Source organism: Oxyura jamaicensis, chromosome 9, assembly GCF_011077185.1.
Source record: "Oxyura jamaicensis isolate SHBP4307 breed ruddy duck chromosome 9, BPBGC_Ojam_1.0, whole genome shotgun sequence".
In the NCBI taxonomy this organism is placed as follows: Eukaryota; Metazoa; Chordata; class Aves; order Anseriformes; family Anatidae; genus Oxyura; species Oxyura jamaicensis.
In genome coordinates, this window is record NC_048901.1 from 15,190,446 (window position 1) to 15,203,466 (window position 13,021).

At 42.7% G+C, this 13,021-nt stretch overlaps 1 protein-coding gene across 7 annotated transcripts in view; it reads right to left on the minus strand.

Annotated features, from left to right (window-relative positions):
* LPP (LIM domain containing preferred translocation partner in lipoma) overlaps window positions 1–13,021 on the minus strand; it is a 312,873-nt gene that overhangs the window by 42,762 nt on the left and 257,090 nt on the right. For 6 of the 7 annotated variants that reach the window (XM_035334161.1, XM_035334162.1, XM_035334163.1 and 3 more), the window contains one exon: window positions 11,746–11,915. In XM_035334161.1, coding sequence (XP_035190052.1) covers window positions 11,746–11,915 — 170 coding nt within the window. Of the gene's footprint in view, window positions 1–2,988; window positions 3,227–11,745; window positions 11,916–13,021 lie in introns of those variants that run through there. The other variant, XM_035334167.1, reaches the window with a different exon arrangement.

Consider the following 13,021-nt stretch of genomic DNA (forward strand, 5'->3'; position numbering starts at 1 on the left):
GAGCAGAGCTCACATTAGAGCCTTTTAAGTTTTCACATGACCTTAAGATAGACTATGGCATTTCTGCTCAGAAGTACCCTCTAAAACAGAGATGGGGCATTCAAGTCCATAAAAAAGTGATTTTAAAATTTAACTGATATGGTGCAAGTCTAAAACGCAAAGGTTAGGGGAATATTAGAAGGGCAATAATTCTATCTGATTAAACTTTTATCTGAAGTGACAATAAAATGTTCAGAATGAATTAAGGATTTTATTAACAGATGCAGCAGCTCTATAAAAGAGATCAAAATCCAAGTGGCAGAGAAATTTTACTTTTTTTTCTGGTCTGGATGGAGGTAATATTACTATAAAACTTTAATCTTATTGCCATGCCACAGAGAGAGTAAGCCTGTCAGAGGTAGAAGAACAAATCTAGACAGCTTTCTCTACCTCCTCTATGCTGCAAGGACCTCTTTTCAGCATGTAAGTATGAACACATATTGTATGTATGGCTTTGATCCTAGAAGTGACAGACACGTAGACAGGTTATGTGCTGGCAATTCACCTGGACTTTGGGTTGCCACAGTCCCCGGGTGCTAAGTACAGGTAAGTTATATGGACCGTTCCAAATGAGTGCTGAGCAGAAATCGGTGCTATGCCACTGGGGACCCTTCAGCACATTTCAGCCTTTCCAAAATGGAATTAACTGTTTGAGGACTACTTCGGGTATTTCAGTTAACACCTTTGTGCAATAAAAGGATCACATTGGTTTCTGAGCCCTTGAGCAAATGCATTTCACTACCGTAGGCGATTAAATTCACACTAGCCATAAATCTGTGCAACAGAATAAAATAAAAGCCTCCTGTGAAAATCCTCAGCCACAGCAAGGCACGTATCACTTAGAGCAGGGCTCAGTCCCATCAGGGTGGTTTAGGCTTGGCAGTATTTGCCAGCCTGACTTAGGCCATCACTGTTTTTTCCCCTCAATTCTGGCAACTCGGTTGCCTTGGTGATGGCTGCAGTGCCTGTAGGAGGTGTGCTGCAAAACACCTCCCACCCGTTTGGCTTTCCCAGGAAATCCGGAGCCTTTTGCTTCTGGCAGCAATACCACAGTGGCTCTTCCACTGCCCCCTGCACCACACCAGGGGCACAGCCTTGCTCTCAACCCACCCATCTCACACCACAGCCTCCATGAAAGGACCCAGGGCTCAACCCCTCTTCAGCTCCTAGCAAAGCCACACCATGTGTTACAGTCCTACCAAATGCTGAGGAGTGAGCCCAGGAGACAACCTCAGGGATGCCTGAACCTGATGTGCATCCTTCTTTTACCCTACTCTACCCACAAGGAGGAAAAAAAAAAAAAAAAGAAGAAGAGTGGCTCCAAAGAAGAGCAACCAACTGCAAATTGCCAGGGAGACTAAGATGTCAAACAAATATTTTTCTTTTCACAACAGAACATAAATATTTGGCAGCACATTTAATTTAAAAAGTCTAAAAGTTACTCAAATAGAGGGAGGAACGTTGCTATGATGTTCGCTTGCTTCCTAAAATATGACCAGTCACAGATGGCTTGCTGTAGGAAATATTAAATAAATTTTTAAAAGTGTTGTCTGGCTTATGCACAGATTGCATTTACACAGATACCTCTGCTGGTGGAGCGCCAAGATGGTGTATTGGTTCAAACATGTCCTTAAACAAAAAACTACATTGTCAAGAGCTAATGGAATATTCATACTTAAAATCTCAATTCCTGATAATAATCAGTGTTGAAATGTAAATTAACTTCCAGATGTTATTTTTTTTTCCCCACTTGCTATTTCTCTTATCAAGCAAGGGAACCTACCCAAGTCAGTAGCAACGTCTCAGTTTTGGGCACTATAACCATTACTTGTTCAGAATTTTGGAGTAGTTTGAAAAGGATACCTGTATGGAGAGCACCAGGTAACAGCAGAGTTGTAGAACAAGGTAAGGCCCACACAGAAGCATTAGGCAGTCCAAGAGCACAGATGTAAATACTATGAGCCACAGCATTGGTCTATCAAATGTTAGCAGATTAACTGCAGCAAGAAAATGAAAACCAAAACAATCAAAGCAATACAAAGATCTTTTGCAGTCCCCAGCATTTGCAGCAGTCCTTTCCTATAGTGCCTGAAGAAGCCTATCAAATTCCTGCTTCATACTCGATTGCTGTTCTAGAACCAAACATGTTACTCAAGGTTCCTGTTCCACAGAGCAAGAATGTTTCACGAAGCTCAGTTTTGATGACAGTGAAGTCTTGGACGAGCTGGGCACGGTGCATAACATTTGCCACCAGTTTCCAAGTCCCTGCACTTATTGCACCGTCTCAGAGAGCTGGGCAGTAAACCTGCTCAGAGGGTTACAGAGTCAGGTTGCTGTGAAAAACCCATGTGGTGCTTGTGTCTAACGTTTGTCAGGAAACAACAGGCAGGGAAAAGCAGGGGCAATGCTGCATAGACCTCATCACATGTTTTAAGCCACCCAGATGCCTTGCCAGCTTCCTGCAGCATGGCAGGCTTGCTGATGTGTCCACCAGTGCCACTGTTGCCCTGACACACGTGGATGGTCCCCAAATGATGGGTGCAGACACACGGACCACGGGGCTCTTGGCTGCGTTAACCAACATGTGCTCTGCTGCTGTGAGAACTGCCACCAACCAGCACACAGTCATCGCTTGTCCCCAGCGAACACAACAGCTAAGCAGTACCAGATTCCAGCTATGGTCTGCTCTTCCTTCTGCCCAAAATACCCCAGCGGACGATTTACCTTTTCTGTTAATATTGTACTTGGCCCCCACCCTTGTAATCAGTGCAGCTGTGAGAGAAAACACATGCAATTTGCTTTTACCCTCTATAAGCACCAAACACTCATGATACTCTTAGAATCAATAAACTCTCTCTCCTGTCATCATTCATGCTTGTTGTGCTTTCCCTAAACTGGCATGAATTTGTTTTTCTAACCAGAAATCTACCCAGCCCATTGGGGTTTGTGCGTGTGTGCGATGGCAAGTTAAACAGATTCCTCTACTGCAAACAAACATCGCACGCAGGCAAGCTGATGTCCTGGAGTGAAGAAACAGAGGCAGGACGCTAGAGGGAGGATCGACTCACAGACTGAGCTTCTGCCAGAGCAAATTCCGCGGAGTGTGGCTTCACCACGGAGACGGGTTGAAGTGGCAAGCTGCAAACGCCCGCTCGCCTCCCTGGCAGCCGGGCTTGCAAATTGCTGTCTGGACCAAAGCGAGAGGACATCTTGAATAAGAGCGAGCGAGACAAGGCTTTCTGTTTTCTGAAAGGCTGCTAAGGGTAAATCGTACCTGCTAAATCCACACACAGCCCAGTACAGTCAGCTCTATTACTGGCAGCTATCACAGCCTGGCTGCAAGGCCTGGGCTTTACCAGCAGCTCCACAAGCATAAGAGCAATGGTGCAAAATAACCAAAAGGTTTGCTAACTAAATTAACCTTGTATTTTCCTGTGAGAATTCTGACTTTTGTCTGTGGACACTGGCATTTTAATGTTACTGCATTGAGCAGGACAGAGCAAGTTCAGTAATGCATGGATCTGATGGAAATGCACACCTAAATTACAGGACCTATTCCAAACAAACCACAGCCCTTCAAAGTAACTAACTGCCTTCAGTGGTCTGCAGGGACAAATAACGACGTGGGATTATAAGCAAGCGGTAAAACTCATGGAAGGGAATACTGTCATGGTACCTCCCACCCTCCTGAGTTTTTTTTGAGAGCCCTCACTCCCAGCTGCTCTTCACATTCACCTTATACCATTGCCCAAGTCCCCAGAGTGCAGTGGTTTGAGGAGGGGAAGAAAAGAAAGGTAACCCCTTCACTTGAATATCTCTGCAGGCTTAACTGCGACTAGGCAGCGTGTTGGGATGTGGAAGGCCCACGCTGCAGGCTGTGCTTGTGGTCCCGGACAAGTTGCTTGAGCTCAGAAGTGGAGGAACCAGGACTAGAAGACAACCCTTGGATCTACCTGTATCTAGATCAACCAGATCTAAACCATTCTTTAGAAATGCCCGCACCGCCTGTCCTTGAAGGCTTCCAACAATACTCATGCCCTTTCTAAACAAGCTGCATTTAATCTTCTTGGGGACAGCTGTCTGCTTGCAATAAGCTGACAGTGCCACCGCCCTTTCCACCTACCTGCTGCTGTTTACCAGGAAGCTTGTATTGAGGTGGAGGCCGCTGCCTGTCATTCACTGGCTGATCATAAGGATAGTTCATTAGAGATGGATCTCTAGATGCTACTCAGGTAGCAAAAAGGATAAAAGCAGTAAAGAATATGCTGAGAAGGCAGCAAATTACAGCTGAAAGTAAAGCAGAGGTGAGTGCTACAGGCTTGACATCTAATATTCATCCATACTTGATTGTAAATGAAGATTCTCCTACTAATACTGTGCATAAGACTTTCTTCTTGACTTATAAGCTGTTTCTGCTAGCTCTAGAAGGCATATGCAAGAGTTGGACCACCTTCTAAAGTGAAATCTCAACACACAGCTTGAAGTCATTGCTAAATGAATTCACTGTCCCCACTACTGCAGTATGATCTGTAAGCAGATGTATAGCCAGGAGCCATAATGGCTCTACAGAAAGGAGACCATTATCTTCCTAAGAACACAATTAGTCAGTGGAGTTCACCCTGTGAGGTGAGAAATTCACTGAGTGGCAGCAGCTGGTCCTTCACAATGTCATCTTCATTCAGATATGCTAAGAACTCCCTCCACAAAGCTCCCATGGTATAATTTTTCTAGATTACACATGTCAAAGCAATGCTTTCTTTACATAATCAAATATGATAAACGTCCCTAATTATATGAGCTCAAGGCAGAGACAGGAAGACAACTGAAGATTTTGGAGATTCCAGCACACACAGGAGGAAAGACCTGGATTCTACTAAGAAACCACAGAAGTCTCAAGCAAACCCCACTGTAGAGGAAGAGCCTTCACTTGGTAAGGACATATTCTTGCAGATAAACCACGGAGCGGAGTGGGATATAATCCATCCATAGCAAAATTTTGGCCTACAAAGACATCTCCCACCTAGTTTATCAGCCCTACTTCATGGCCAATCTTACAACACTGCTGTACCTATTAAGATGCTACCCAGCACTGTGGTGACTTTTACAGCAATATCCCGCTTATAACACTGGTACCATCACTCTGTTTTAGCTCTGCATTCCACAGCTGGGCTTTCTCTTAAGCAACCCTCCACTCAACTTTCTGGAAAGTCAATTATACCAAGGTGGGGCCTGATCCTCTCGCTATCTGTTTCAACGTCAATCAGCTGTGTTTGCAACAGTCAAAGGCAAACAGCAACAGTAGCTTGAAAATAGGGTGCACAACACCTTTAATCCCATCCAGTGATTCAGAATGGTTAGCCGAGCAAATCCTGCTGTGCTGAGAATAGTTTTATTGTCTTTAAGCCACCCTCAGCAGAGAGGTGTCTGGTCTAGCTCAGAGAATCCTCCACCAAGGTGAGTCCAGTGCAACTCTTGGCAGGGCTGATGCTTCAATATCTTCTAGGATTACTAGGAGTTTTCTCTTTTACAGCCGCAGTTCATAGACTTCTTTGTCCTGTCCTTGCTGGGCAGTGAGATGAATTGGCCCTGTCCTCTTTGATATGCCCCTCTGAGTCTTCAAGGGAGCTGCTATACAGCATACCTCATCACCTCAAGGTATGCTTTCTCCCCTTCCTTTATAATTCTGGTTTAGAAAGGAGGTTACTAAAAAAAAAAAAAAAAAGCCCTGCCTTCTCCCTCAAAAAGGAACCTTTTTCTTCTGATTAGAGACAAAACAAGAGGCATGACCCAACCCTTGTAACAGCTGATAGCCCACTGGAAAAAAAAAAAAAAAAAAAAAGGGTTCATACTTCACACAGGTCAGCTAAGATCAGCATCTGCCCCAGTTTTGGCAGAAGCTGCTTCACTGACAGATTCTCTCAGGCATTTTTGTACTTCCTAGACTTGAACTCCTGAAAGCTCCAGGTGTAGCTTCCGTAACAGCACCCTGTCCTCCTCTCTGTTATGCTCTGATTGCAGAAGACCATTTACCAAAGCAGCAGTACTGAGCCTATGCCCACCTCCCCTCCCTCAACTTTCGCGTGTATTTTTTTAAATATATCAAACGAGTTGAGTTGAAACTAACAGAAAGAGCTGTTAAACTCTTACAGATTTATTCATTTTCAGTTTTACAGTGATAATCAGTTTACCAGGAATGACAGTCATCTTTACCCCCTAGGATTTTTTTTCCCCTCCCCCAAGACATCACCAGTTGCGCCTAGACTAGTAAAATTATCAAAGCTAATAATCAATAGGATCAAAATGTGCCTGCAAGCAAGCCAAGACTCTGGGCCCGTTCTATGTCTGCTATGCCCACAGGCTTCCTCCGCTGAGGGCATAAAACCCAGGAGGCAGGAGCTGGCTGCACCGCGGCAGCGATGCTTTTAGGGTCACAGGTTCAGCTCCCTGCTGCCAGTGACTCAGGCAGGAGCTCAGCACTAAAACAAGCAACACCAGCTTTTTTTTTCCTTAGGAGAAAACTGAAGAAGAGCATTGATCTCAATGAAATATTTCGAGGGCAGAAAAATTCCACCACGTAAAGAGTGCGTGACTTCTCTTTAGTTTATTTTATATTTTTGTTCCAGTTGTCATTTTGAATTCAAACTCTTTGGAAAGCAGGCATAATAGTCTTAATGATCCCATTGAGCAGTTTAAATTCAAATTGTGGAGCACTCGCAATACCATGCTGGCAGCACTTTCCATAAATTACTCTCAAATTCAATACGTTGCTTGACAAAAACAAGAATAAAGGGCTTTTTACTTTAAAAAGAAGAAAACTTGTATCATGAAAAAAAATCTTTAAATTATAGTTTCTCTTTTCTGGTCCAATTTAAATTGTTACATGGTTGCTAAATTAGTGCTGTAATCTCTGCTTACAAATTGCAGAATTATTTTTAAAAATAGATGTAATTTTACTGCAGGGATCAACCTCACGTTCAGCTAGATGTGCTGGAGGTGCCTTCTCTAGAGCTGGTTTTGAACAGCCACATTCTTGTGCGAGCACAGGGTGAGGCTTACGATACCAGACACATGAGAGCTGACAGTCGTTTTACCAGAGATTTCCATGAGCACAAATTGAGTTAACACTGAGGTTTCCTAATGATCAACAAATTTAAGCTTCCGCAGGATGCTCTGTGGCACCAGCGTCTCTAGCTGTACCATTTCATGAAATATCCACATCTCTCCTTGTTATGGCCTGACCTATCTCCTACTGCACTACAGCCTCAACAGGCCAGAAAGTTAGAAGCTGTAAGAGGTAGAAACCTTGATTTTTGTCTGCGTGCACACAAAACAACTTAATTGATGAAGAAAGTGGAGCACTACAATCCTGCATTTAAAGCTGTGAAAGGGCAGCAATCAAGGCATGAAGTCATGCACAATTCTTCCTCCTTCAAGCCCTCCCAGTACTATGGAAATACAAACCTCACCCTGCAAAACCCTTGCAAGCCATCTCTGGGGTAGGTCTTAAGGTTATATTCACATATCTGGCAGTGTGCAGCAGCACCTGGAAACCCCCATCACTGGGTCTCCACAGGCACTTCCCTCAGGGCCCCGCAGTAGGTTGCATTAACTTGGGCATGACAGGAGAAGTCCTCAGAGGCCAGGAGCATCTGCCAGAGCTTTCTGCTCTCTGTGCTAAGTGCAGGTGCTCAGCACCTCTCAGCCCGCAACCTCACAGAAAGTTTACCTCCTACTGTCAGCCACTGCACTGCCAGGAAAGGGGATAAAGAACGGAGGGAAATTTCCATGTCCTGGAGAAAGCCATCAGGACATCAGAGAACACCCCATTCACAAAACAGCAGCATCACTCTTGCCAGACTGGTGTGTCTGGTTAACCTTGTGTTCAGTCCTTACAATAACACTGTATTTGGAAAGCAGACAGCTGGCACTGCTCCAGCATCTTGCTCTTCAATCTTTTACAACAACAGTCTTACTGATATTGCTCTTAACCTTTTCTTTGCACCGAGCCCAGTGCTAAAATCTCTTCAGCTACAGAGGAAGCAAACCAAATGTTTTTTGTCAGTAACTTGCCATGTAACAGAGGAGGAAAGTGTACTGATAACATATTGCAGACAGCATTCTTCACATGTACAGCAGTAAGCTGGTTACACTGGAAACCCTATCGTGATATTTCAGAGGTTACTTGACTGTTGTAAGGACTAGGAGGCATCTGCCGCCTGTTAATGCTTTATTTCTTACAGTTGCTTTTATTTGAGCCGAAGTGTCTTAATGGAGAAGACTGGTACTCTTTTAGAAATAACATTAATAATGAAAGAATCCTTGGATGCAGAGCAAAACCAGCAAACATTGGCAGCAGAACTCACTGCATTCATACAGAAGTGACAGTGACTGGCTTTTGGGTGGGGGATTTCTATTTTATTTTGTGAAAAAAAAAATAATACTCGTTTCTGTTAGTAAATGGTTTTAAACAGGTGATTGACTTCCTTGGATGTTAATTCACAGACTTTGGGGGAACTTCATCTTAAATGGGTCACTAATAAAATCAGAAACAAAAGCAAAGTACAACACTTCTGCAGGCTATTTAAGCCTGGTATTGACTAAATACTAATTAAATACAACTCTCCACAGTAATCTTAATTACTCCACCACAATTAAGAGTCACAAACTGAGAAGATCAGCCAATTCTAATTGTTGAAAAAAGTGTATTTTTGTTTTTGCACGAAGTTTTTGGCCATGAGTCACACAAGGGAATTATGAAAAACAAGAATTCATGAATTTGTATACCAGGTCTAGGCAAATATTATAGTTAGACCTTCTTTAATGTAAATGCAGCAGCTTGGTCTAATGGCCTACATAATAGACCAAGAGTTTTGAACACAGAGGTGGGGATGTGTGGTAGAAATCAGCATGAATTAGACCAGTAAATAAGCATCACTGAATTATTCAGATTGATACCAGCTGAGAACCCTGCTCCCAGAGCTGGCTGCAGCCGCTGATTAGCTGGGAAGCCTTGGGCCAGCCAGGCAGGCTCCACCTTCCATGGGAATTCAGGCCCACAGGAACCTGGGTCTGGGACCTTCAGTCCCACTGATTTCCTACAGAACTCCATGCATCCAAGTTATTTTCTGATAACAGGACTTGGAAAAGCTCAAAAGAAAACCAAATTAGTCTTCAACTCAGCAGAATCCTTAAGTGCAGACTAGATTTTAGGCAGGTGGTTAACTCTCATTGACTTCAGTATGACTGCATCCCCAGAGGGATGTCCCGTGCCACTTGGTATCATGCTCAGCTATAAAAGCTGGGGGAAGAAGGAAGAAGAGGGGCACATTTGGAGTGATGGCATTTTTCTTTCCAAGAAACTTACAAGGGATGAGCCCTGTTCTCCTAGAAGTGGCTGAACACCTGCCTGCTGATGGGGAGTAGCAAGTGAATTCCTTGTTTTGCTTTGTGTATGTGTTTTTTTTTTGCTTTACCTAGTAAACTGTCCTCAGCTCAACCCATGAGTTCTCACACTTTTACCTTTCTAGTTCTTCCCCTCAGCCTAACTCGGGAGCGAGAGCAAGCAGCTGTGTGGTGCTAAGCTGCCTGCCAGGTTAAACCACAACACAGGCTATAGAGTTTAATGTTTGCATGGGTTATTTATTTTCGCTGAATCAGATTGCCAGAATCCTGCTTTTCCGTTTCCCATTCATGGTACCAGCTGTCCAGCTACACATATGTAGCCCCATCAGTAGGGCAACCCTTTTCCCTTCATGTGCAGCATCATCCATCAACCCAGAAGTGTTTTGGGTTGAGTCCATAACTATTTTTTGTGGATTGTACGAGCGAACATTTAAAGGCCCCTTCCAATTATATAAGAGAACGCTATTAAACGTTTACTCATTCCTCTGTACTTAGAGCTGCAAAGCCGTATTGCAGAACATACAAATGCAGATGCAACCAGGCAATTATCATTCCTTTATCCCTTAAATAGATAGAAGACAAATTTGAAAGAAAATGAGGAACAGAATCCTTCTTCCTTTCCTTTTTTTATCCTTTTATCTCCCAATGTAGGAAGTTTACTGAACCCTTGCCAACAATTCACTCAGGCTAATGAAGTGTATAAGTAATGGGATTAAATAATCTTAAACCATTACTACAGTGGCTAATGCAGATGTTTTCCCAAACTAAAGCAGATGAGTGGCGAAGAATGCGTGCTTGATTTAAAAAAGAAAAGTATCAATCTGCAAGCAGATGAAGTCATTTCCATCCTGAAGTGAATGAAATGTTTAACTCCAGTTGTATGAAGTTGCTCCTATCCAATTATGAATGCACCTTCCTGAAATCTGCAGTACTTTGCACGTGGTCAAAGTTCCCACAAAATTAATCTTATAATTTTTATAGTACAATCATTTCAGTGCAAACAAAAAATGGAAATGTTTAAGAAGTATATTTTTCAATCAAAAATCACAGAGTTTTTGAAAGTCAATTACCATGGCCCATCTATCACTGCCACTGTAAACAAGACAACCTTTCCTTTTTATATTCAATATCTCAGCAATAATTCCACTGCAGAGACTCCACAGAAACAGAAGGAATAAAGGGATATTGGTAGCGATTTACAGAAATACCCATTATTTCTTTAATTACTGAAATACCAGAAATGTCAAGAAAAGCAATTTCTGCTTTCAGAAATACAGTCTAATTCTGGAAAGGCCTCACCCTCCCACCCCCTAAAAAAACAGAACAACAAACAACAGATATCTCTGTAAATAAAGATGCAATACAGCATACCGGTGGTACATTGGCCTTCACAAACTTTTAGCTTTTTCTTGCAAAGTTAACAGATAGAAATTGAATGCTGCAGTTACCAACCTTAAGCTAGACTTTGGTTTAAAATAAGCTTAATTTAACAGTGTGCAAAAAAAGTAAGGGTTTATAATAAGGACTCTGAATTTGAGGTTTACAGGAAGACCCATCAATGCTTTAGGAATGTTTCTGGTGCTTTTCTCATTCTAAATTATAGGGATTATCCAACACATTGCATGCTACAGTCACAGTAAGGTAAGGCCTCAGGTTAGGTGATGTTCCTTTAATTTGCAATGTACAACTGGTTCCAATTGTCTTTTATGTGAGCCTCTTAAAAAGTGCAGCTCCTCAGAGCAACTGTTGATTGTTTGATTTAAGAGCTTGTTGGAAGCATAAAATGAATTTTTAGAATAAGGTAAGCTTCAGAAAAATATCCAATCCAAAAGTTCAGTGGAGAGACTTCCATTAATATTAAACAACACAAAGGGCAGTTTTAGAAGTTTTAATGCTATCTTGAGTGCTATCTTTCATTTTAGTGGGCATCAACATCTGTACGGGTTTTGGTATCAGGTTTCTCAATGTAAAAAGCTTCTGAGAATAACACTACCTCTTAAAAAAGGAAATAAATTGCTGCATAGTCCTTACAGAGCTGAAATAATCACAAAGAACACCTCTTTCCCCTGCTTTGGCCACTTCATTTTACAGCTTCAATAGCACAGAAAGTAAAGTTAACCTAGGAAATTGAAGTGATCCGAGTTCTTCTAAAGACCACAGAAAGCTAGTGCCTACAGTATTGCCATGAGATTTAACTGTAACCTGAGGCTTTAAGTGTAAGGCAGGAGTATTGCAGTGAAGGAAACAAACGTTTCCGTTGTCTGAGCATTAAAAATCAAAGGGCAAATAAGCACGGGTACTTACGATGTAGCAGGGTTCACAGTAGGCTTTCTTCTCCACTGCATAGAAAGGCTGTCCCCTCAGCTTGCTGTTGCACATCATGCAGGTGAAGCACTCCACGTGGAAGACCTGGTCCATGGCTGTGCAGCCAGTGCCTTCCCCAACAACATTCTCCCCGCAGCGGGCACAGCGGCCTGTCACCAGAAGGAAGGGACACGAGTCAGTGAAAGCTCCCATCCTCAACTGGGAAGACAGTACTCCAAAGCATCTGTGCTGAACATCCTGAAATCATTACTGCTGGTGCTGATTATCCTAAGGAACCTGAGCCCCACATGCAAACCATTCAGCTATCATCTAACCCAGCTATATAGTCACCCTCAGCTCCCCAGCTAGATGGGATAAACCTGTGCCTAAAGCCTTGCCTCTGTATGAAAGGATTTTGTGGTAGGAGGCCTCATAAAGCTGCCTGGTGGCAGCTCAATTGTTACCATTTAAAGAGTAGTTTTTGCTTGTACAGCTTAAACCAATTCTCTCAATGGAGCCAATTATACCAGCAAAAAGATTTCCTTTTTATGATATTGCTAGTATAGCAGGATCAATCTGGGCTCTTGCTAACATGCTGATGCTGACATAGTTCCTATTTTAAATAAAAAGTAGTAGCTAAGAACTGAGTGATCACAAAGAGTGCAATATCATCTCTGACATGGAAAAATTACTTTTTTTGTGCTCGAAGATTAATATGGATTAAGACCCTATGTCTATTCAAAGTAAAGAAACTCATCTGTGGATACTTGATTCTTCCCATAATTCAAGAAAGGTGTATCAGAAGCTGCTAATAAGGACTCTAAGTAAAGAGAAGCTCTAAGAATTCTATCTGTTTCTGAAAAAGGTCCCTAATGCAATACACAAATACGTAGCACAAAAAAATCTGTGTGCACAAACATACAAGGCTTGCTACCTTGTCTGTATTGATGCTGAAAAAGCTAAGGGGCACAAGTGAAGACGGGTTTTTAGAGAAAGAGGATTTCTTAGACCATGGGGAAAAGACATTTTCCTAGAGAAGAGTAGTGCAGAGATGATGGAAAAGAGTGGGTGAAAGGCACACCCTTGCAATTTTGGTCATATGCTGAAAGGCAACCATTCATTCTAAACTGTGATATCCCAGGCAGATTTGAAGTCCTTGGCCAGCAGTCAGTCTTGAGAGTAGTTCGTACAAAGCCATGGAGGGAAGTTAGGATAACAACCTCAGTCACCCTGCACAAGATAACCCCACCAAAGGCAACTGAGCATGGTCTGGGGC